Here is a 21,533-nt window from a genome sequence, read left to right on the forward strand (position 1 = left end):
GTGCCTGCTACATAGGAATGTTCATAAATGTTTTTGGGAATGATTTGAATTAATGAGTGGATTTCCACTTGCTTTAAATATTTCTTGGTCCTATTTGGTCTTTCGTCAGGTTTTCAAAGTGATTGCTGTTTGGCGCTGTTGTTTTCGACTCATAGATCCCCATATGACAGAGTAGAACTGCCCCGTAGGGTTTTCTTGGTTGTAATCTTTATGGGACTAGAGCACCAGGTCTTTCTCCCGTGGAGTTGCTGCCTGCTTAACCGTTTGTTCCACTAGTACATGACTCAAAAAGATAAAGTCTCTTTACTTAATATACCATGAAGATTTTCTATTAAATATTTATCTCTAATGTCATTTTTAATGCCCAATAAAAATGTCATTAACAAAGGCTACTAACATATGAAGTTTTATTTCACATCAGTAAGCTTTAATGAAGGTGAAAACAATGTTTGACTTTCTTACGAGGAGACAGCTGTAAGCTAGGACCATGAATTTCCAGCTTAGATATTATAAGCTATGGTGAATAACAATATGAAGAGAACTCAAAATCCAGGGACACACACACACACACACACACACACATACAGACACACACCTTTTGCATAGCAAAAGGTGCCTTTCCTCTAATTCATCATTTAACCTATATCCTAGCAAAATGCCAAAGAGTTACAATGGATGGTTGGGATTTTCTTCCTGGTAGAAAGAAAATTCCATCCCATCTTTGTTCTCAAAAACATTTTTTTATGCCCTTTGTATACAGGTAAGGGTTTGTAGATCAATAATCTTGATTTCAGCATGAAATTACATTCTCTTTGCTTGAATTCCTCTGAGTTATGCACAAGGTTTCCTGTTCTGAATCTACTTTTTTTTTTTTTTTTCCTGCTGTGGTTTCAATGGGTGGTGAAGGTAAGCACAGTAATGAAAACCCTTAGTCCTTAATTCTGACAAGATGTTGATGTCAGAGAAATGTTAAAATACACACCAGATGCTGACAGGCAACTTGAGCCTGGCTCTAGAGGAGGCAGTTTTTTCTTCTGTTTGTGTAGTCGAGTGTGTGCTACAGGGCAGACAGTCATGTAAACTCGTCTGATGACACTTCATATAAAGGCTTTCGACTAGAAAGCTTTCATTAGTAGGACCAAAGATACAAACAAAATTTAACAAATGGTAAAACTACCTTCCATGTTAAGATAGCCATTTGTACAAGTTTTTTCCTCCCTCTAACTGGCTAGTGGAAACCCTGGTGCCATAGTGGTTAAGTTCTGCTGCTGCTAAGCAAAAGGTTGGCAGTTCAAATCTGCCAGGCACTCCTTGGAAACTCTATGGGGCAGTTTACCCTGTCCTCTAGGGTTGCTAAGGGTCAGAATCAACTTTACTGCAATGGGTTTGATTTTTTGGTTTTGGTAACTGGTAGTAGCTGTGTAGACTCAGGCAAGGGCTTTCAGGTCAGAAAAATTAAAGCAAGGAACTTTAGAGTTTCAATTCATTCCAAATCTTATGCACTGAGTAACTACAGTATGCAGAGTATTGTGTCATCAAAGAGCTTAAGATCAGGTGGGCAGATTGCTTACCCTGAAAAACTCCACAGTTCTCTGCTTTACACCTAAACAATTAATCCACAGCTATCACATTTCGACTGTGGCTTGGCTAGTGAACAGTTTTCCCTTCTACCTTCTTCAACCTTCTCTCAGTGAACCTTCAATTTTGTCTACTATTTTACTGTAGCCATTTTTTTTATGGAGCAAAGTAGGTTGAATAATTCTGAAAAAGTGGAAAACACATTTGACACTATGTTTTGAAAATATTTGGATAATTGTCTTACATTGACTTAATTTCACCAGTAAAGCACAAGTGTTAACAGTGAAACACACAAACATTAGCCCTAGATAACTCAGATGGGATAATTTCTACTACCCTGTGTTGAGGGCATCTTCAATATTATCATCAGCTCCTTCTTAAGGGAGGACATTTATTTATATAACAAATACTTTCTCAGCACTTCGGGTATACCAGTATACTCAAGGTAGGGTAAAGTCAAAGTTGTCTTTCTCCTGCGGGCAAGCCCCTCTCCTTCTTATTCCAGATTTATTCATTTAACAATTTGAAATAGAAACTTGAGGCGTTCCAGGAAACTGTTTTGTCTCTCAAACCTATATATTTTCTTCTAACTCCTCCACAGTGCTTCCTAACTTTTGTTTGATCCCACATTTTGCTTCACTTTCATTTTAGGGAGCAAGGAGTATTTTAAACGTTACTTTTTTTTTAAAAGGCCTTATGACCTTAAGAGTACCACAAGGGTGATTTTTGTTTATTTTTCACAACGCCGTCAGGAAGCGTGTTTTACTGTTAATAGTGGGAGTGGAGAGGAAGGACTCTTAAATTACGATGATCTCTATTGGTTTCAACCCTAATGTAATTTATCTTTTAAACTAATCCCGAGAATGAGGCGAGTCTAACTTTTGCAATGGAAAAACACCAGAGGAAAAGAAAAACCTCAGGGATTTCCACGCAAAATTAACCCCGCCTCCACGCTATGTTTGGAGCAGCTGTCTCAAGAATCCTCCTTTCCTTAGAATGTGGGAGAGGTCTGGTGGGGCGGCAGCTGCAAAGCAAGGAATCTTTCCTTTTTCTCGTTGACGCGGCCTCCTCCCCTCCCCTTTTGAATGGTGGCAGCTGCTGGGGCATCCCAGTGGAAATCTCTATCCGAGTCTTCGCCAAGCGTGGCGGGCGGGTAGCAGCTGAAAGCAGTCAGGGGTGGGGAATCTTTGCTCCCCTCAGACAGGGACAGCAGCCTCCCTGGCTCCAGCGCTGCCATTTCTCTGGCTCGTAGCAGTCCCCCAGGTGTCCTTCTCCAAGTCCAAGAAGACACCTTGGCAACGTGGGGCGGTTTTCCTCCGCGCCAGGAGACCCTACGGTAACTTAACAACAGAAGAAGCGTCAGAATCACCGCCTCAGCACTTGCCAAAACACCTTCCCAGGTTGGAGGGGAGGATGAGGAGCGAGAAGGAGCAGCCCCTGGCAGGAAAGGCCTCTTCCCGCCGGGCCGGGACACACCTGGCGCTACCTGAGCAGCCGGCCGCCCGGATGCGCAGCCTCTCGCGCCGCCCTGCCAGCGCCCAACTCCCCTGCCCTTTCCGGGTCCCCCAGGCCGCCCGCACGTCCCCACCCCGTCCGCAATCGCCTCCGCCTTCGCGCCCGCCCGCCCCACCACCCCGCGCGCTCGCGCACGCGCACGCTGCGCCTGGCAGCCCTCGGCGCTGTCATGGCGGCCGGGAGCAGCTTCAGTGCGCACAGGGACAGCCGCGCGAGCCGCGGCGGGGCAAGCTGTGGGAGTAGCATCCTCACGACCGGCAACAACCTCAGTCGCGGCGTCCGTAGTGCCAGCAGCGGCTGTGTTTGCAAAGGCTGAGCGTAGGGGTGGGGCGGGCCAGGAAGCCATGGAGTTCTGTGCAGCCGCGGACTCCCTGGGAGCAGACTAGGGAAACTTGGAGGCTGCGACCAGGTGCACTGATCTCTCTCCTCCCTCCTCTCCCCGCTTTCGCCGCCGGGCCTCCCCGGCTGCCTTTCCTCCCCTCCTCCCGCAACACACACCTCCCCACCTCTCCCTGCCGAACCTCAGGTGTCTGGAGAGCGGTGCTCCACTCCTCCCCTGGGCCGAGCGTTGAGAATAGTCACCGCCCCCCTCCCCCGCCTTTTCCTGCCCTGGATCTCCGCCGCCACCTTCGGCTCGCCGCTCCCTCGCGGGGGGTGAGGACGAGTCCGGAGGATCCGGGTGAGGAGGAACGTTCTACCTCTGTGGTAGCTCCGGGGCTCCCTCCTCTCCTCCGACCCCCTCTTTTTCCCCCGACAGTTTCTCTTTCCGTGCACCTGTGACGAGAGGTCGCCCTGCGCCTAAGAACCTGCGAGAGTGTGGGGGAGGAGTGAACCTGTTCAGGGGCCTCTAGAACCCGCCGTCACTCAGAACCCCGCTCCTTGAGCTCGGGAGAAGAGAGTGGCTAGTAATGGGGTCTTTTAGTAACTTATTTGGCCCACAATAACTATCTCCCCTTTCCGCTCTCCCCCAAACGCCTAAAACAAAACCTAGCCTATTTAACATATATCTAATCTTCCAATAGGGTTTGGCGTTGTTGTCAGCCTCGGGGAGAGAGATTGGACAAATATTCTCCAAGAGGAGGAGGCCGACACCAAGGACTTTTCACATCAACTGCTTTTGGGGTTTCTCTGCAAGTTGAAAGGCAGAGACCCTTTTCGTTTTGCGTTGCGTGTGCTGTGCTTATTGCTAGTGCAGCGACTGCTGTCCCAGGGTGACTCCGAGGTGCCCTTTTCCGTGAACTAGCAATGGCTAGTGAAGACAACCGTGTCCCTTCCCCGCCACCAACAGGTGATGACGGGGGAGGTGGAGGAAAAGGAGAAGAAACCCCGACTGAAGGGGGTGCCTTGTCCCTGAAACCAGGAATCCCCATCAGAGGCATCAGAATGAAATTTGCCGTGCTGACGGGGTTGGTAGAAGTTGGAGAAGTATCCAATAGGGATATCGTAGAAACTGTCTTTAATCTGGTAAGTAAATATATATTTTATAAGCCTATACTTTTCTCAGTGCGTTGAGGAGTCCATGTGCTTTACAGGCTGCTGATGGCTTTTCCCATGTATAGAAACAAAATTCTACTCACTTAAATGAAACGACTTCTTGTATCTTTCAGTTTAAGGGGGATTATGCAAATTTAGATGTTCCAAGTTTTGTGAAAGTGAGAATAGATCACCTTTGTGCAAAGGAAATAATTGTTGCTACGGAAGTTTTTGGGGAGTTGTAGTGGAGGAGTTACCTGTGAAAATTTTTTTCTTAGGATGGATGTTTATGTCTGCTTTTATTTTATTTTTTAACATTTTAAATAAGTTCTTGTGACTTTTTCTTTGGGCTTGAGAAGTAATGTAAGTGAATAGACCTATCTACTCTTTGGGTCTGCCTAAGTTATATTAAAGTGCCTTTGCCAGAATACAAAATTTTAAAAGCAAAAGTCTTGTTCATAGTGATGATGAAAGATTAATTTGTTGCAAAGTTAGTATTTGTTTTAAATTTTGAATAGTTTTATTTTTAGACGTAAACCAAAAAACCGAACCCGTTGCCGTTGAGTCGATTCCGACTCATAGTGACCCTATAGAACAGAGTAGAACTGCCCCATAGAGTTTCCAAGGAGCGCCTGGTAGATTTGAACTGCTGACCTTTAGGTTAGCAGCCGTAGCACTTAAACCACTATGCTACCAGAGTTTCCTTTATAGGTTAAAAAAAAAGGTTAAATTTTGGAATGAATTTAAGATTAAATTTGAAGTAATCTTGTGAAAATTGAATAGCAATTTGAAAAAAGGATTGTGGAAGATAGAGTATATTGTCTATTTCTTTTGTAAATTCCTATCACTGAAGCATGCTTGGTCATTAGAAGTTGCTGATTACACTACTATGAGCTGTGAATGTTACTTTAAAAAGTAGATATTAAATAATTTCCTTTACTTCCTCTAACGTTCTTAAAAAAATGGCTGTCATTTCTAATGAGGGACTTTTAGATTTCTTTATTCTAACCTCTGCGTCTCACCAGGAGCCCTAGTATCACAGTGGTTAAGAGCTAAGGCTGCTGACCAAAAGGTCAGCAGTTCCAATCTACCAGCTGCTCCTTGGAAACCCTATGGGACAGTTCTACTCTGTCCTACAGGATCACTATGAGTCGGAATCGACGGGTTTGGTTTTATTGCCCACCAACCTAATGTTTTCAAGGTTAGGCTTGAAAACATTTAATCCAGGTTAGTTAATTATTTCCTTCACTAGACCTTTAATAAGAGTCAGGTAGGTAGATGAAATTCATGTTTTGGACTATGGAAACTTGGAACAAGCATCTGTCTTCCAATTCGTTGTGTCGGGAGTTTATATATAAGTACATACAGATGCACATATATACATATATATTTTTAACTTTATGTTATGGAAAAGTTCAAATATACATAAAAATAGGGTAGTATAATGAACTCTCCTATCCGTTACACAGCTTCAATAATTTTCAACATTTTGGGGATCTTGTGTGGGGAGACTTTAAAAGTTTGTGAGTCTCAAGGAGATAAAGTAAGTTGATATATCCCTTTACCTCAAAATAGAGGAACTTAAAAATTTCTTTTCTGATTTTTGTTTTCTTTTTGTAAACTTCATGTGCTTTGGATGATGAACAGAAGTCTGTGATAGTAATAGTCTACAATTAGTTATTTATGTGTAAAGACACAACATTCCTTTGACAGAAGGAGGATTTGAACTCTTCCATATGATTAAGAGCTGAGCTGCTAACTGAAAGGTTGGGGGTTCGAGTCCACCCAGAGGTGACTGGGAAGAAAGGCTTGGTGATCTACTTCTGAAAAATCAGCTGTTGAAAACCCTATGGAGCACAGTTCTACTCTGACTGACACATACGGGGTTGCCACGAGTTTGAATCGACTTGCCTGCAACTGGTTTGGTGTTGTGTGGGGGGTGAATGTCCAAAGACTAGTCACTTGCATTTTTATTATTAAGGAAAATTAAAATTCTGTGGTAATAGTTTGCTTATATGCTGCCTAGAATTGTAAGCCTGGTAGAGATTTTAAGGTCATTTCTTAAGTCCTTTACAGCCACTGGTTTGCAAGGTAATGGATGTCATTCACCACCCTCCTTTTCTCATGTAGGGCAGGGAAAGTTGCAGAGAAGATTAGATGGCAGGTACTTTCCTTCCATGAGTATCTCCTTTATAATACTTGTCATGCTCTTTTGGGAATACCGGAGGTTTTGGGCAGTCTTTAGAAAGTCATGGGAACTGAAATGTTTTTAGTACTGCTGCACCTAAATATTTCTTGATTGATAGTTGTCAACCTTAGCCTTAATTCTACTCAAAGAAGGAAGTTACAGTAATTATAAATATGACTTAAAAAAGTTACTACCGCCTATTATCCTGTCTCTCTCTCTCAAACCAGTTATTGTGGAGTTGATTCCAACTTAAGGTGGCCCAGTGTGTGTCAGAGGAGTCCTGTACTCCGTAGGGTTTTCAATGGCTGTGATCTTTTGGAAGTAGACCACCAGGCCTTTTTTCTGAGGTACCTCCGGGTCGGTTTGAACTGCCAGCCTTTCAGTTAGCAGCCAAGTGCATTAACCATTTGCATTACTCACTGACTCCCTCTGTGTGTGTATCCTGTTTTATAGATGAGGAAACTGAGGCACTGGAAGGTTAAATAGATTGCTTGCAATTTGGTGTTTCTTAGAATGGCAGCCTTTTCAGGAACATATCTGTCTCATGAGTTTATGTAGAGTTATTGGCTTCCCTAAGCAGCAGTTTGTAGCCCAGGCATAGGCTTTTCCCAGTGTGAGGACGCAAAAATCATAGGTCCTGCTAAATATTAGTGGTGAAATCTCTAATAGTATTTTATATTTAACTTTTAAAGGTTTCTCCAAAATTTTCTTAAAAAAGACTTCAGAAATCAAAAACATTGTTCATGTCATGCAGTTGGTATTTTCACTCAGGATGCAGGTGCAGAAAGTTGATTATTAACTTTTGATTACATGGATTAAAACTTCTTAAAAATGTGAGAAATAGGATACAAGAGAATGTAACATGGTAAAAACTGAAGTTTATAGCAGTATAAGCCCATTGAACCTCTAACTTAAAGACCCAGGATGTCCCTGTATCACTGGGTCCCCACGTGTACCCCTTACCCTATCTTTATTGGATATTTCATTAGTAAATTTAAGCTATATTTATAGCTACCGTAACTTTTTCTTTTTTCTTCTGGAATGCTATTAAAATAGAATGATACGTTAAACTCATTCTATATTAGCTACTTCAAGTAATTAAGATTGTATTGTTAAAATTAAACTATACCTGTTTCTCCTAAGTTGCCCAGCTAGTAAGTGGTAGAGCTATATGACTTCAGCGGTATTTCTTTATAAAGCACTGCCTTCTGATTTTGCTAACGTAGCTTGACCTTATGGAGCCCTGGTGGCGCAACGGCTAAGTGTTTGGTTACTAACCAAAAAAGGTTGGCGGTTCAGACCCACCCACTGACTCTGCGGGAGAAAGACCTGGTGATCTGCTTCTGTGAAGATTACAGCCAAGAAAACCCCATAGGGCAGTTCTGCTCTGGTGACATGGGGCCTATGAGTTGAAATCAACTCACCGGCACCCAACAACAACAACCTTACTCTATTATAAATCCTTTTGAAATTTGTCATCCTCTTGCAGTTTCTTTTGTAAATCGGTTTTATAGATTAGTTTTGATTAATAATATACCTGTGTATTCAAGCGTTTCAAACTCCTGGTCAACTTTAGCATACATATTTCTTGTTGCAATTTAAGACCATTTTCTTTTGTCTTCGTTTGTGTCTGCGTGCTCAAGTAATTTGTCAGATTTTTGTACCAAGAATAATAGATACATTGGCACGATTTCAGGAACTTGCTGCCGCATTTAAGGCTTTTACCCTAGATATTTAAAGATATTCAATGCTATTTAGTTTAGGAATAGTGTTTCCCATGGGCTGGTGACAAATACAATTTCATGATTTGTTTGAAAAGTAATTACGATGTCAATTAAAATGTTATAGCCTAAAAGATGAAATGTAATTTTTCTTTGCTAATTGAATGGTATTTGACATAATGTCCTGCTAAATGTTAATGGTGCAAACTCTCATTCCTACAGGAACCGAGCAGATAACAGTGTGTCGACTGTGGACAAAGAGTGCACTCCTAGATTTAGGCAGCTGTTACTGTGTTCAAACTGATTGTTGTGTTGCAGTAACATAGGCCCAGTGGTGTCATAACCTTCTGAATTTTCAGGAAGAACTAAAAATCTCGATTTAGAAAAATGACTTTTTAAAAGTTAAATTATTTAAAGATACCATGTGGGCCATATAAAATTGAAGCTCTGATATGAACCGTTTTTTAGAAAGATCATGATTCAGCATGTTTTTATTCTGATATGTGTATCTAGAATCCCTTCTTAATACCTGCCATCATAAATTTAAGGTTTGAGGCAATCCATTCTAGAAACATGCTTGTTAGTGAGCTCCCTCTCCCCCGATATCAATTTGTACTTCATGTTATAAGTAATAGAAAGCTTTAATTGTATTAAACACAGTAAAATAATACACAATAAAAATGACTTACAGTCTCATTTATCTGGAAGTCCAAAGGCAGGCCAAGACTTAGAGTTGGTTGATCCAGCAACACAGCGACATTAAAGACCCACTTTCTGTTTCTGTTTTGTTTTCTCATGTCAGTTTCAATCCATTACTATTGCCCTCATGGTTATAGAATGGCTGCCTGTGGCAGTTGGGGCCATAAAAAAAAAGAAAAACATATATATATATTCTTATTCACATCTCCGGGGAGAGAGGTTGAGTCTCTTGGTCCTCACATTTCAAGCAAGGGTCCTGATTGGACTGCAGAACCAATGCCAGTAGCCACTGAAATGTAGCGATTGACTTAAGCCAAGCAGGGGTAACTGCTATACTAAGGATGGACCAGTTTTCTCTGAAGTACATGGACCGTATGAGAAGGGGTGGATACCCAAATAAAAATCTAGGTAAGAAGTTGGAAGGGCGAATGGATGCTTGATAGGCAACCAATGATGTCCACTACTTTCCACCTCTTTAAACGCATAAAATGTAATATAGTTCCTGTTGCCTTTGAGTGGATTCTGAATAATAGCAACCCAAAAGGACAGAAAAGAACTACCCTACAGAGTTTTCAAGGCTGTAATCTTTACAGAAACAGACTGCCACATCTTTTTCCCATGGAGCGGCTGAGAGGTACCAGCTGCTGACCTTTTGGTTGGCATTTGAGTGCTTAACCACTGTGCTACCAGGGCTTCTATATAATATAGTAGTAATGCTAAAGAAAGGAGGCCTGGTGGTACAGTGTCTAAATCACTTGGCTGTTTAACCAAAGGTTGGCAGTTTGAATCTACCAGCAGCTTCTCAGGAGAAAGAATGTGCCAGTCTGCTCCATAAAGATTTATAGCCTTGGAAACCCTGTAGGGTCTCTGTGAGTCAGAATTGACTTGACAGCAGTGGGTTTTTGGTTTAATGTTAAAGCAGGGAGCCCTGGTGGTGCAGAGGTTAAGCACTTGACTGCTAGCCTACAAGTCGGTGGTTCTATGCTGCAGGAGATTCTGTAAAGATTTACAGTCTTGGAAACCCTATGGGGCAATTCTACTATATCCTGTAGCGTCGCTATGAGTTGGAATTGCTAGCAATGATTTGGCTTTTTAATGGTAAAGATATGTAGGTAAAGAGAAAAAAAGATCATTTTCGCAACAAGGAGCCCTGGTGGCGCAGTGGTTAAAGAGATCGAGTAGTAACTGAGAGGTCGGCAGTTAAAAGCCACCAGTGGCTTTGAGAAATGTGGGGCAGTTTGTTTCCATAGAGATTTACAGCCTTGGAAACCCAGTGGGGCTGTTGTGAGTCGGAATCCACTCAGCAGCAGTAGGTTTGGTTTTTTTTGGTTTGGTTTACTTTCTTAATACCCTGTTGTGACCTTGAGCAAGTTTTTTTTTTTTTTTTAAATTTTATTTACTTTGTTGTTGAGATTGAGCGAGTTTTTAAAACTTCTTTGTGCTTTAGTTACCCCATCTGTACAATGGGGGAGATTGTATATTGTAAAAAAAAAAAAAAAAAAATTTGTGTGAGACTTAAATCAGTAAATACTTGTAAAATACATAAAATAATGCCTTGCACACTGTTAGTGCTATTTAAACTACTTGTTATTATTATAATATCTTTAATTTTAGATATCTGCAATTTGCTATTTCAGCCTTTTAAAATTTATCTTATATATTTTTTCTTTGTACATAGCTATTATTACACTTCCTGGCTCTCAATTCACTACTACTTCCTTCCTAAATTGGAATTTATTTAACAACCATTGTCGTCTCTTAGAGGTGACTTTTTGAATTTACAAAGTTGTACAGCCATCACCACAATCTAATTTTAGAACATTTACATCCTGTGTTTTCTTTGAGAAGTTTTATACTTTCACAGTGTTAGCCCTTACATTTAGGATTATGACCCTAATTTTTGGGGGGGGGATGAGATAAGAGTGAGATAAGGGTCCAAATTCACCTTTTTTGCGTGTGGATATCCACTTACCCAGCACCGTTTGTTGGAGAGGTGCCTTGGAACCTTTGTCAAAAATCAAGCGATCATAAATGTGAGGGTTTTTCCGCAGTCTCGGTTCCGTCCCGTTGATCTGTACGTCTGTTCTGACACTAGTACCAAATTGTCTTGATTACTGTAGCTTTGTAGTAAGTTGATTTAGAGAATGCAAGTCTTCCAACTTTGTTCCTTTTCTTCAAGTTGTTTTGGTTGCTCTAGTCCTTTGCATTTCCGTATACATTTTAGCATCAGCTTGTCACTTTCTGCCGAAAGCAAGCTGGAGTGTTGATAGGGCGGCATTGAATCTGTAGATCTGTTTGGAGAACACTGAGTATGGACACGCGGTACCTCTCTATTTGTTGTTGTTAGTTGCTGTTGAGTCAGTTCCTGCATTTAGATCTTCCTTACTTTTTTTTCCCTATGTTTTATAGTTTTTATTATATAAAGAAGTGAGTTATTTTTGAGTAAACTTTTTTTCTTTTTTGGTATTAAAGTGTTTGTGGTGCATCTAAATTTCCAGAAGAGGAATAAGTGGTTCAAAGTTTAAGAACATTTGTATAGTTTAAAAGCATATGCTGTTTGCTTACTTATTAATGTTAATGATAAAAGGAATTTGGGTGAATTGGAACAAAAATTTGAAAGATTTTATAGTTTCTTAGAAATGATATAATTGATAATTTTGGAGAGCGCAGTGGTTTGAACCCACCATCAACTCTGCAGGAGAAAGATGTGGCAGTCTGCTCCTGTAAAGATTTACGGCCTCGGAAACCCCGTGGAGCAGTTCTGCCCTGTCCTATAGGGTCGCTGTGAGTCGGACTTGACTTGATGGTGGTGAGGTTGGGGGTTAAGGATACAATCTTGTTTCCTTCCACTTGAATTAGTGCATTTTAAATTGAGAAATTGTTTGGGAACTGAAAAATCAGGATTTTTTTTTTTTTTTAATTCTTTGGGAATTACAGAAAAGGAAACTGAGTAAGCTTTTTGTTTCTCACACTGATATTATCAATTGCTGTTGACGTGATTCCAACTCATAGTGACCGGATTGCTGAACTAATTAAAATTTTTATCTTATAAAGTATCTCTTTTCACAAATACGCTCTTGAAAATTTTAAAAATAGTTTTTGTATGCTTGAAAGAAAAATGTCCAGGATATGTTTTTTTTTTTTAAATGGTACTTAAAAAAATAAACAATAACTTTTCTTCTTGTAAATCTTTGTGCTTTCAGAACTTTTCACAGTGCTTGGTACTTAAAAAGTGTTTGTTAAATGAAAATGTCATGTTTGTTCTGGTAATACAGATAATCTTTTCATTAAATGAATAGGAAGCCTAGTTTCTGTTACTCTTTTCTGCCAAAGATATGTTGTTGAAACATCAATGCACATTTCTCTTATCATTTTCAGACTATTATGAAGGTACTTGCCATGCAGCTTGAATTTTCACTGTACAATTTTGAGTTACTTCGATATTTGTTTTACCCCTAAGAAGAGCAATTCTTTGTTTTTAAAAGTCTCTTATAACCTACTCTTAAAGTAGTTTGTTCCTTTTACTCCAGCAGTTTTTCATTAGCTCTCTTCTAATGTGTATTTGTGGATAGATGTCTAATGAGTCTACGGCTTAAAAACTGTTGGGAGTACACAAGTTCTTTCTAATTGACTAAACAATTTTCATGAAGTATTCCCAGTTTTAGATTTTTAAAGAAATATCTTCACGTGTATGTGTGGTCCTTATTTTTTCTTCAAATATTTAATTGGATTTGTCTAGGAATAATTTATGTGATTGAAATGTGCTTTGTGAAGTAGAAAAGTTCTTGTTGTGGGAGGTTTTGGAAGAGTGCATACGGGGAATTTCGTAGAGTGGACTCTTACGTTGTACAGGAAATTGGACATCAAATGACTTCTGAGCTTCTCTAACTATCTGATTCTTGTACTCTTAAGTTTTGTTGTCTGTACTGTGCCCGGGTCCTTGGGTGTATTTTTCAGACTTCTCTTGACCTAGCTGAACTAATCTAGTAGATTAAATTTTTATTTTATAAAGATTTTTTATTTTAATTAAATCTTTTAATTAATTTATATTCTATAAATATTGAAGTTTTAGAGAGGGCTTATGGACTAGATTTTCTGTATATATTGTTACAGAAATCTGAAAAACTGATGAGGTTTCAATTATGTTTTGTTAGAGATAAATCTGTTTCTTGAGAACTGAAAAATAATTTCTCCTTGCTCAGTGAGATCTTTGTCCAATGAACAATGACTTCATTGGTGTGGTGTTTTTATTTATAAACTGTAGTAAATCTCTTAAAATTGTCGGTGCTTCAAGTAATTGGGCCTCTGATGAGGTGTTTGGATTTTATTTTTCTAGTGAAAATACTTCTCTCATAAAGTAATATAAATATAATTTCTCAAATCCTGCATATAGTATCTGGTTGAATCCAGATCTTTATATTGGGCTTCAATATCTTGAATAAAAATACTCATTATACCAGAGCTTGTAAATACATGATACATATATAAAACATTTTAACACAAAGCATCTTTTAAAAAAGTGTTGATTTCATGTTAATGCACACAACTTGAAAAAAAAAAATCAATCCTGATAGTGGTAATATGATAGTTAATCAATTTCAAATGGCGTGTCACCATATCTTTCTAGAAACAAACAAAAAAACCCAAACCCGTTGCCGTTGATTCTGACTCATAGGGACCCTATAAAGTAGGCACTAATTTAAAGAGTCACTGGTGTCTAAAATGGAGGAAAATTATCATTAGATTAAGTTATAGAAAGGCATAAGATGATTAACATCGTCACCAACTAATTTTTTTAGATCATACTGCTTTGAAATTAATAGATGTCAAGCAGAAATAGAATTCAAAGATTTCAGAATAGCTTTCTCTGCTGTTCGTGACTCTTCCTGTTAGGGGTTGGGTGGGGCGGTACCTGTTTTATTTGAGTGGGTTTTTTTTTTTTTTAAATTAACTTTTATTGAGCTTCAAGTGAACGTTTACAAGTCAAGTCAGTCTGTCACATGTAAGTTAATATACATCTTACTCCTTATGAGTGTTTTTTTTTTATTAGTTTACTAAAACATCTGATGGACTTGTGATTCTTAATCTATTTTCAAGCTTTTTGGGGTAACGTTTTACTTTCAGTTATGGTGAGATGATCTGTGGCTCTGGAAGAAGAGGAAAAGTATATTGATAATTTTGAGTTGAAGTTGACTGATTCTTTTGTGTTATAATAGATAATACGAATAGCTGGGATTTATTTAATGCGTACTATATGCCAGCTTCTGTTTGACGTGTGTTATGTGCCTTAACTTGCTTTAATTCTAACAACAACCTTATGGAATAGGTATACCATAGATGTTTTTGTCATAATGCTTTGTGTTCTGCAATATTGGACTAAAAATAACAGGGTTATGGGAAAAAGTAGGATTGGGGTGAGCCACTCAAAACCCATGGAACTTTGTAGAGTACTAATAAAAAATATTAGCCAGGTTAAATTTCTACTGGTATTTTCACTTTATATGACAGTCAGTCTTTTGTGTACTAATACTGGGGCTTATGCTTCCTTCTTTGAGATGTAGGGCTTGCAGGAAATTCATTAGCTTCTGATAGAGAATATTTTTATTAGTACTAAAAGTATGACCCTAGGTGTAGCTTTCTTTGTTAATTCATTGTTTTAATACAGGAGGGAAATGTCTTTATAGTTTCTTCATGTATACTTCCAGCTTCATCAGATTCTTAACATAGTGTGAAAAGCATAGTGGTTCTTGGAAGTCATTAAAGCAAGTACTATTTGCATTAAAGGAAGCCAATTCTGTAAAATTTCAGCTTTTTTTTTTTTTTTTAAAGATCTTCAGGTATTGTCAAGGACTTCTCTTTAATTTTGTTGGAGGAAATTGCATATGAACCAACAACACCTCAGGTGGTTGTTGTTAGTTGCGGTTGAGTTGGTTCTGACTCCTGCTTATCCTACGTACAACAGGCTGGTCCTGCGCCATCTGCACCATAGTCGGTATGTTTGAGCCCACTGTTGTGGCCACGCTGTATTCTGGGTACCCAACCCAGAGGGCTTGTCTTCCGGTGCTGTATTGGACGGTATTATCTGTTGTACACCATAGGGTTTTCATGGGCTCATTTTGGAAATAGGTCACCAGGCCACTCTTTTTTGTCTATCTTAGTCTAAGATAGTCTTGTCTGTCTTAGTCTGGAAGCTCTGTTGAAAACTGTCCACCAAGAGTAACCCTATTAATGTTTGATACAGTTCATCATTGCACAAGGTCCTGGAGTTAGCTTCTTTACTCTCATGGTTAAGATTGTAATTAAGATTGTACCTTCCACAATGGCTTAGCTTCCAAGATTGAAATGAAGTTGTATATTGATCCTGTAAGAAAGTGGACTTTAATCATTTTTTGGGTATTTTTTTTTTTTATGTACTGGAGCCCTGGTGGCACAGTGGTTAAGAGCTTCACCTGCTAACCAAAAGGTCAATATATATATATATTTTTTTAAAGGTCAGCAGTTTGAATCTACCAGCTGCTCATTGGAACGTATGGGGCAGTTCTGTTCTGCCCTGCAGAGTCGTTATGAGTTGAAATTGACTTGAGAGCAGTGTTTTTTTTTTTTTTTTTTTTTTAAATTAATATATTTATTTATAAAGATATGAGGTGTTATCTTTAGTATTTGTTAGGATATAATAATGGGCCTCTAAAAAAAAATTTTTTTTTTTTTTTAATATTCAAATGGAAACCCTGGTGGTATAGTGGTTAAGTTCTACCGCTGCTAACCAAAAGGTCGGCAGTTTGAGTCCACCGGGCACTCCTTGGAAACTCTACGGGGCAGTTCTACCCAGTCCTACAGGGTCACTATGAGTCAGAATCAACTCGACAGCAGTGGGTGGGTTTAATTTTCAGATGGTCTTTCCTTGAAGTTGGTTTGTTTCCGTGATGGAGATACTGAATAAAGCTACCATATACTTCAGTCTATGGGGTAAGATTATTCATTTCTGTAGATTATGTTGTGATTTAACTAGAATTTAACATTTAAATTTTCAAGTAAGAAATTTATTTGAAAAGTCAAAGAATGCATTATGAATAAGATTTTAAATTGGAGTATTTTTACATACTGCTATATTGACTACATTTATCTCTTTTGTGATTTAATAATATGATATTGTTGTTTGGGGCCGTGGAGTCGATATCTGACTCATAGTGACCCCACGCGACAGAGTAGAACTGACGCATAGGGTTTTCTGGGCTTTACTGTATTTTAATGCAAATAACGCGCACCTTCTGCAGTTGTTTGCCAGCCGCATCCCCCAGAGGTATTTTCATAAGCATGTTGTCTTAGTTATCTAGTGCTGCTGTAACAGCAATATCACAAGTGAATGGCTTTAACAAAGAAAAGTTTGCTTTCTCACAGTCTAGTAGGCTGGAAGTCCAAATTCAGGGTGTCAGTTCCAGGGGAAGGCTTTCTCTGTTGGCTCTGGAGTAAGGTCCTTGTTATCAATCTTCCCCTGAACTAGGAGCTTCTCGTGCAGGAACCTTGGATCCAAAGGATGTGCTCTGCTCCCAGCACTGCTTTCTTAGTGGTATAAGGTCTCCACTCTCTTCTTGCTCCCCTTCTCTTTTATCTCTTGTGGGATAAAAGGTGGTACAGGCCATACTCCAGGGAAACATTGGATCAGGGATGTGACCTTAATAAGGGTGTTAAATCCCACCCTAATTGTCTTTAACATAAATTACTATGACAGAATGGAAGACAGCCACACAATACTGGGAATCATGGCCTAACCAAGTTGGCAGATATATATATATATATATTTTTTTTAAAATAATTTTTATTGTGCTTTAAGTGAAAGTTTACAAATCAAGTCAGTCTCTCACACAAAAACCCATGTACACCCTGCGACATACTCCCAATTACTCTTCCCCTAATGAGACAGCCTGCTCTCTCCCTCCACTCTCTATTTTCGTGTCCTTTTTGCCAGCTTCTAACCCCCTCCACCCTCTCATCTCCCCTCCAGGCAGGAGATGCCAACATAATCTCAAGTGTCCATGTGATCCAAGAAGCTCACTCCTCACCAGCATCCCTCTCCAACCCATGGTCCAGTCCAATCCATGTCTGAAGAGTTGGCTTTGGGAATGGTTCCTGTCCTGGGCCAACAGAAGGTCTGGGGGCCATGACCACTGGGGTCCTTCCAGTCTCAGACCATGAAGTCTGGTCTTATGAGAATTTGTGGTCTGCATCCTACTGCTGTCCTGCTCCCTCAGGGGTTCTCTGTTGTGTTCCTTGTCAGGGCAGTCATCGGTTGTAGCGGGCACCATCTGGTTCTTCTGGTCTCAGGATAATGTAGTCGCTGGTTCATGTGGCCCTTTCTTGACAGATATTTTTGGGGAACACAATTCAATCCATGACACGCTCTACTAATTTTTTTAATAGCAAAAATAATACTATTTTCCTTTATGAAACAACTAAATATCTTTCTGTTTTGTATGGGATGATTGATTTATTCCTTCAGTGAATATTTATGGAGCAGAAATGGTGTGCCAGGCATGATACTGGGTAGATGTTGGGGATGAAATAATGAACAAGACAGATACAGACCCAGCCTTCATGAAGCTTTGAAGTGTAAATTCTGGGTACCCCATTTCTTCAGCTATACTTGTATTCTCCAGTGTATTTAGATCCATTTCCTGATCTTCTACAAGTATGTCCTACTCTTATTCCTGTTTATTGATCCTCTAAGAAAGCAGAATGTTAATCATTATTTTTTTGTGACTTTTATATACTACTACATTGAACACATTAATATGAAGGAATGATTCTTTCTTTCATATATTTTTCACCAGGAATTCTTTATCTTCTTTTTTATCTATCCAAACCATCTAAGAGTACAAGTATATAATACATGTGATACTTGGTTTCTTACATTATTACCATCTCTTCTGAATTGAGGGAGGGTGCCATGTAGATGAATTTTTAATATACCTTCTCTTTATGCCAATAGGACATAATTTTGACCCTTTTTTGATAGAATTAAATTTGGGCTGTGCTGTGTTGAACAGGGTATTTTGATTGGAATTTGGTCTTTTCCATGGTAACTTTGGGTGATTACTTTGACCGTTTTGTTTTGGATATGATTTGGCATACTGAATATTTTTGTAATCCTTCTCTTCTACATCTCTACTACCATTGCCCTATTTCAGGCAGTTATCATTTTTTGTCTGTTTAGGTGCAATAACTTCCTGTTCCGTAGTCTCGTCTCCCTTCAAATCTACCCTCCATAACTGCTGAATATTTTATCTAAAATGAAAAGCTGATCATTTGATTTTTCTTCCAATAAATTAATAATCTTTCGTATTTCACTGGATAAAGGCCAACTTCTTTAGTATGGTATATACGTAATTTGGATCTTGCCTTATCTCTTGCCATCCCCTGCCTCAGACTTTGTACAATTCTGAACTTTGGTTACCATCTAAATGAATAATTTCATAAAGAAGAATCAACACAAAGCTTATTACTATGATGGAGAGGTCAGATACATCCCAGATTTCCAACTTCTCCAAACTGCTGTGCCAGTCCATCTTTGACACCAGCCGCTCGTCTCCTCAGCACTTCTTCTTCTCCTGTTTGAGTTCAGCAGTTCATTGTAATGTCTCATAGAACTCATGAACTGTACCTACAATTAAGTGGTTTATGAAGAATGTGACAGGTTACAACTTGGGATCAGGATCAACTTGGAGGGAACAGGCTACAACTCAGGATCAGGATCAGGATCAGGATCAGGATCAGGAAGCACATAGGCAAAGTGGAGAGCACATTCCTTCTTTTCAGTGCGGGACAGCTCTCTCAGCTCATTTCAGCCATGCAAACAGGTTTTTCTCTTGGCAGTGCAAGTAGGCAGCCCTTCTTTTGGTCCTGCAAGTAGGCAGCCCTTCTCTCGGCTGTGCAAGCAGATCCTCTCTTAGCTGTGTATGCTTCCTCTCCGCCTTCGGTCTCCCCACCGTTGGTCTCTCCACCACTAACTGGCTCAGCTCATGGCCAATGTATCAGCTTGCTCAGCTCTCTCAGCTGCTTTCCTCACAGCCGCTTTTTGCTTTCACTGCCACCTCCACCACAGATCCCCCTCTAGGCCTGTTACTGCAGGCTCTGTGGTAGGGGCCCTTCTGGGCCTCTCGCCATCTTTAGTGTTATAGCTCTTGACCCATATTGCAGCTCTTTTAGGAGCTTCCTCATTTCCTCTCTCTTTGCTTCTTTCTGCTTTTTTTCTCTTTTCTTTCTAAAAATCTCTGTGGGGTTGGCTACTTATATAAGCAAACTCCTTGTCCATTTCAAGGTATGACCGTCACAGCAGGACCACAACTGACCAATCCCTGTGGTGGACTGCAAGTCACTCAGTCCTCTTAGGTGGATTTTCAAGTTACTTTTTTAATAGTAAGTTGACCAATCCCTGTAAGGTGCATAAAATAGACCAGTCACAGGGTAGAGTGCAGCCCAGGGCCAGACAAAAGTATTAAACCATCAAGTTGTTTACAGCTTACCCAGGAAATGACAATCAACTTGGAAATCCCCTGGATAAAAGTAACAAGCCCTCTGGAGTAGAAAACAACCTGGGAGCCCCCACGTCCCCAAGTTGCTCCTCTAAAGAACTAGGGCAAAAATTACTCCTCATGTCTTACCCGGAAACCCTAGGGGAAAAAATTTCCCAGGCCATTTTTCCAAAGAACCAAGGCAAAAGGCCACATAAAGGAACTCATTTCACTACACCATCAGAGGGAAAAGAAACATGATGAACATGTATTGGCTTGTAGAGATTCTTTCTGCTCAGAAGTGATATGTAACTTCTGTTCACATTTTATAGGCCGAAAGAAATCACATGGCTGTGCTGGAGTTTATCCCACCATGTTTGAGTTCCACAAAGTAGGCTTGTATAATCCTTTTGCAGGGAAGGGTCCTGAATATGGTGAATAATGACAATTGTATTTCTCCATACTGCTTAGATTTACTGATATTCTTATGAAACATTTGGATAACAAGTATGTCTTGCATCTTACTCTTTATTCTTTAATTCAGTTTCTTCCTGAAGCGAACTCACTTAGTCATTGTCTAAAAATGCTCATATGTTGTCTTCACTCTTGAATATAGTTTAGCTGGGTATAGAATTCAAGTTGACAATTATTTTCTCTCACTTTTTGAAGGTATCTGTTCTTCTCTGGTCACTTTTATTACTGTTGAAGTTGTCTCTATTATCATCTAATTTTTTAACTTTACAGATAATCTGTCTTTCTGATTGCTTTTAGTATCTTTTCTTTGTTTTTAGAGTTCTGTATTTTCATCATAACTTGTTTAGGAGTGGTTGTGCTTCTTGAATCTGAGGATTCATGTGTTTCACCATTTCTCATGAGTAATACTTCTTCTTTCTCTATCTGTTTGTATTCTGGATCTCCTAATATGTAATATGTTGGTTCTTCTCTTTCTTTTCATGTCTCTTAACCTTTCTTATTTTCAATCTCTCTTGTGATTCATATCTTTCTTCTAATTTACACAATAATGCATGCTGTCTATGTTTGTTTTCCAACCGTGCCCTCACTCTGTGAAGTTTTTTCGTAAGCATGCTGTGCTAATTTTTTTTTTTTTAATAGGAAGATGTAGGAAAAAAATGGCATAGTGGCATTTAGGAAAATACCTTGTGGGAGGAGGGTGTGGTTGGCAAACAAATGTAGAAAACACACGTTACTTGCAACAAATATGGTACTCTTTTCTTCATCTCTGTCCTCTGACTTCTGATTTCAGTGACTATATATATATACACACACAACATGTATATATATATATACATGTATATACGTACATATATACATGTATATAGGATCACTATGAGTCGGAATCGACTCGACGGCACTGGGTTTGGTTTTTGGTTTTTATATACATGTATATGGTTTTTTTAATATATATGTTTTTTAAATTGTACTTTAGATGACGGTATACAGAACAGACTAGTTTCTCATTAAATAGTACATGTATCGTTTTATGACATTGGTTAACAGCCCTGCAACATGTCAGGACTCTCCCTTCTCAACCTTGGGTTCCCTATTACTAGCTTTTGTGTTCTCTCCTGCCTTCTAGTTTTGCCCCTGGTATTTCCCTTTAGTCTCGTTTTGTTTTATGGGCTTGTGCAATCTTTGGATTAAGGGAGTGACTTCATTACTGAGCTGAAAGGGTGTCTGGGGGCGTACTCTCAGAGTTTCTTCAGTCTCTTACAGGCCAACAAGTCTGATCTTTTTTTTTTTTTAATTTTTATTGTACTTTAGATGAAGGTTTACAGGACAAACTAGTTTCTCATGAAACAGTCAGTACACACATTGTTCTGTGATATTGGT

The 21,533-nt window shown here is 39.4% G+C and overlaps 2 protein-coding genes across 2 annotated transcripts in view; one reads left to right on the forward strand and one right to left on the reverse strand.

The window, feature by feature from the left end:
- Nucleotides 1-419: 419 nt before the first annotated feature.
- Nucleotides 420-4,096, reverse strand: LOC126057325 (uncharacterized). Its single transcript, XM_049852819.1, has 4 exons — nucleotides 4,067-4,096; nucleotides 3,702-3,891; nucleotides 3,359-3,605; nucleotides 420-2,918 (listed from the first exon to the last, which is right to left on the reverse strand). Exons 1-4 carry the CDS (start codon nucleotides 4,094-4,096, stop codon nucleotides 2,570-2,572), a joined length of 816 nt encoding a protein of 271 aa, XP_049708776.1. The 3' UTR covers nucleotides 420-2,569.
- LRBA (LPS responsive beige-like anchor protein) overlaps nucleotides 3,514-21,533 on the forward strand; it is a 769,624-nt gene continuing 751,604 nt past the window's right edge. The window contains exons 1-2 of the mRNA XM_049905216.1: nucleotides 3,514-3,772; nucleotides 4,116-4,557. Coding sequence (XP_049761173.1) covers nucleotides 4,339-4,557 — 219 coding nt within the window. The 5' untranslated portion in view covers nucleotides 3,514-3,772; nucleotides 4,116-4,338. The remainder of the gene's footprint in view (nucleotides 3,773-4,115; nucleotides 4,558-21,533) is intronic.

Source organism: Elephas maximus, chromosome 13, assembly GCF_024166365.1.
Source record: "Elephas maximus indicus isolate mEleMax1 chromosome 13, mEleMax1 primary haplotype, whole genome shotgun sequence".
Taxonomy (NCBI): domain Eukaryota; kingdom Metazoa; phylum Chordata; class Mammalia; order Proboscidea; family Elephantidae; genus Elephas; species Elephas maximus.

What these genes read in the sequence shown, in the direction of transcription:
- LOC126057325 (XM_049852819.1), bottom strand. Translation starts at nt 4,096, where the DNA reads ATGTTAAATAGGCTAGGTTTTGTTTTAGGC. An exon ending in GGCTAGGTTTTGTTTTAGGC is followed by an intron (nt 3,892 to 4,066) that starts GTTTGGGGGAGA and finishes GCAGGTTCTTAG; the next exon opens with GCGCAGGGCGACCTCTCGTC. An exon ending in CTACGGACGCCGCGACTGAG is followed by an intron (nt 2,919 to 3,358) that starts GTTGTTGCCGGT and finishes TCTGTTGTTAAG; the next exon opens with TTACCGTAGGGTCTCCTGGC.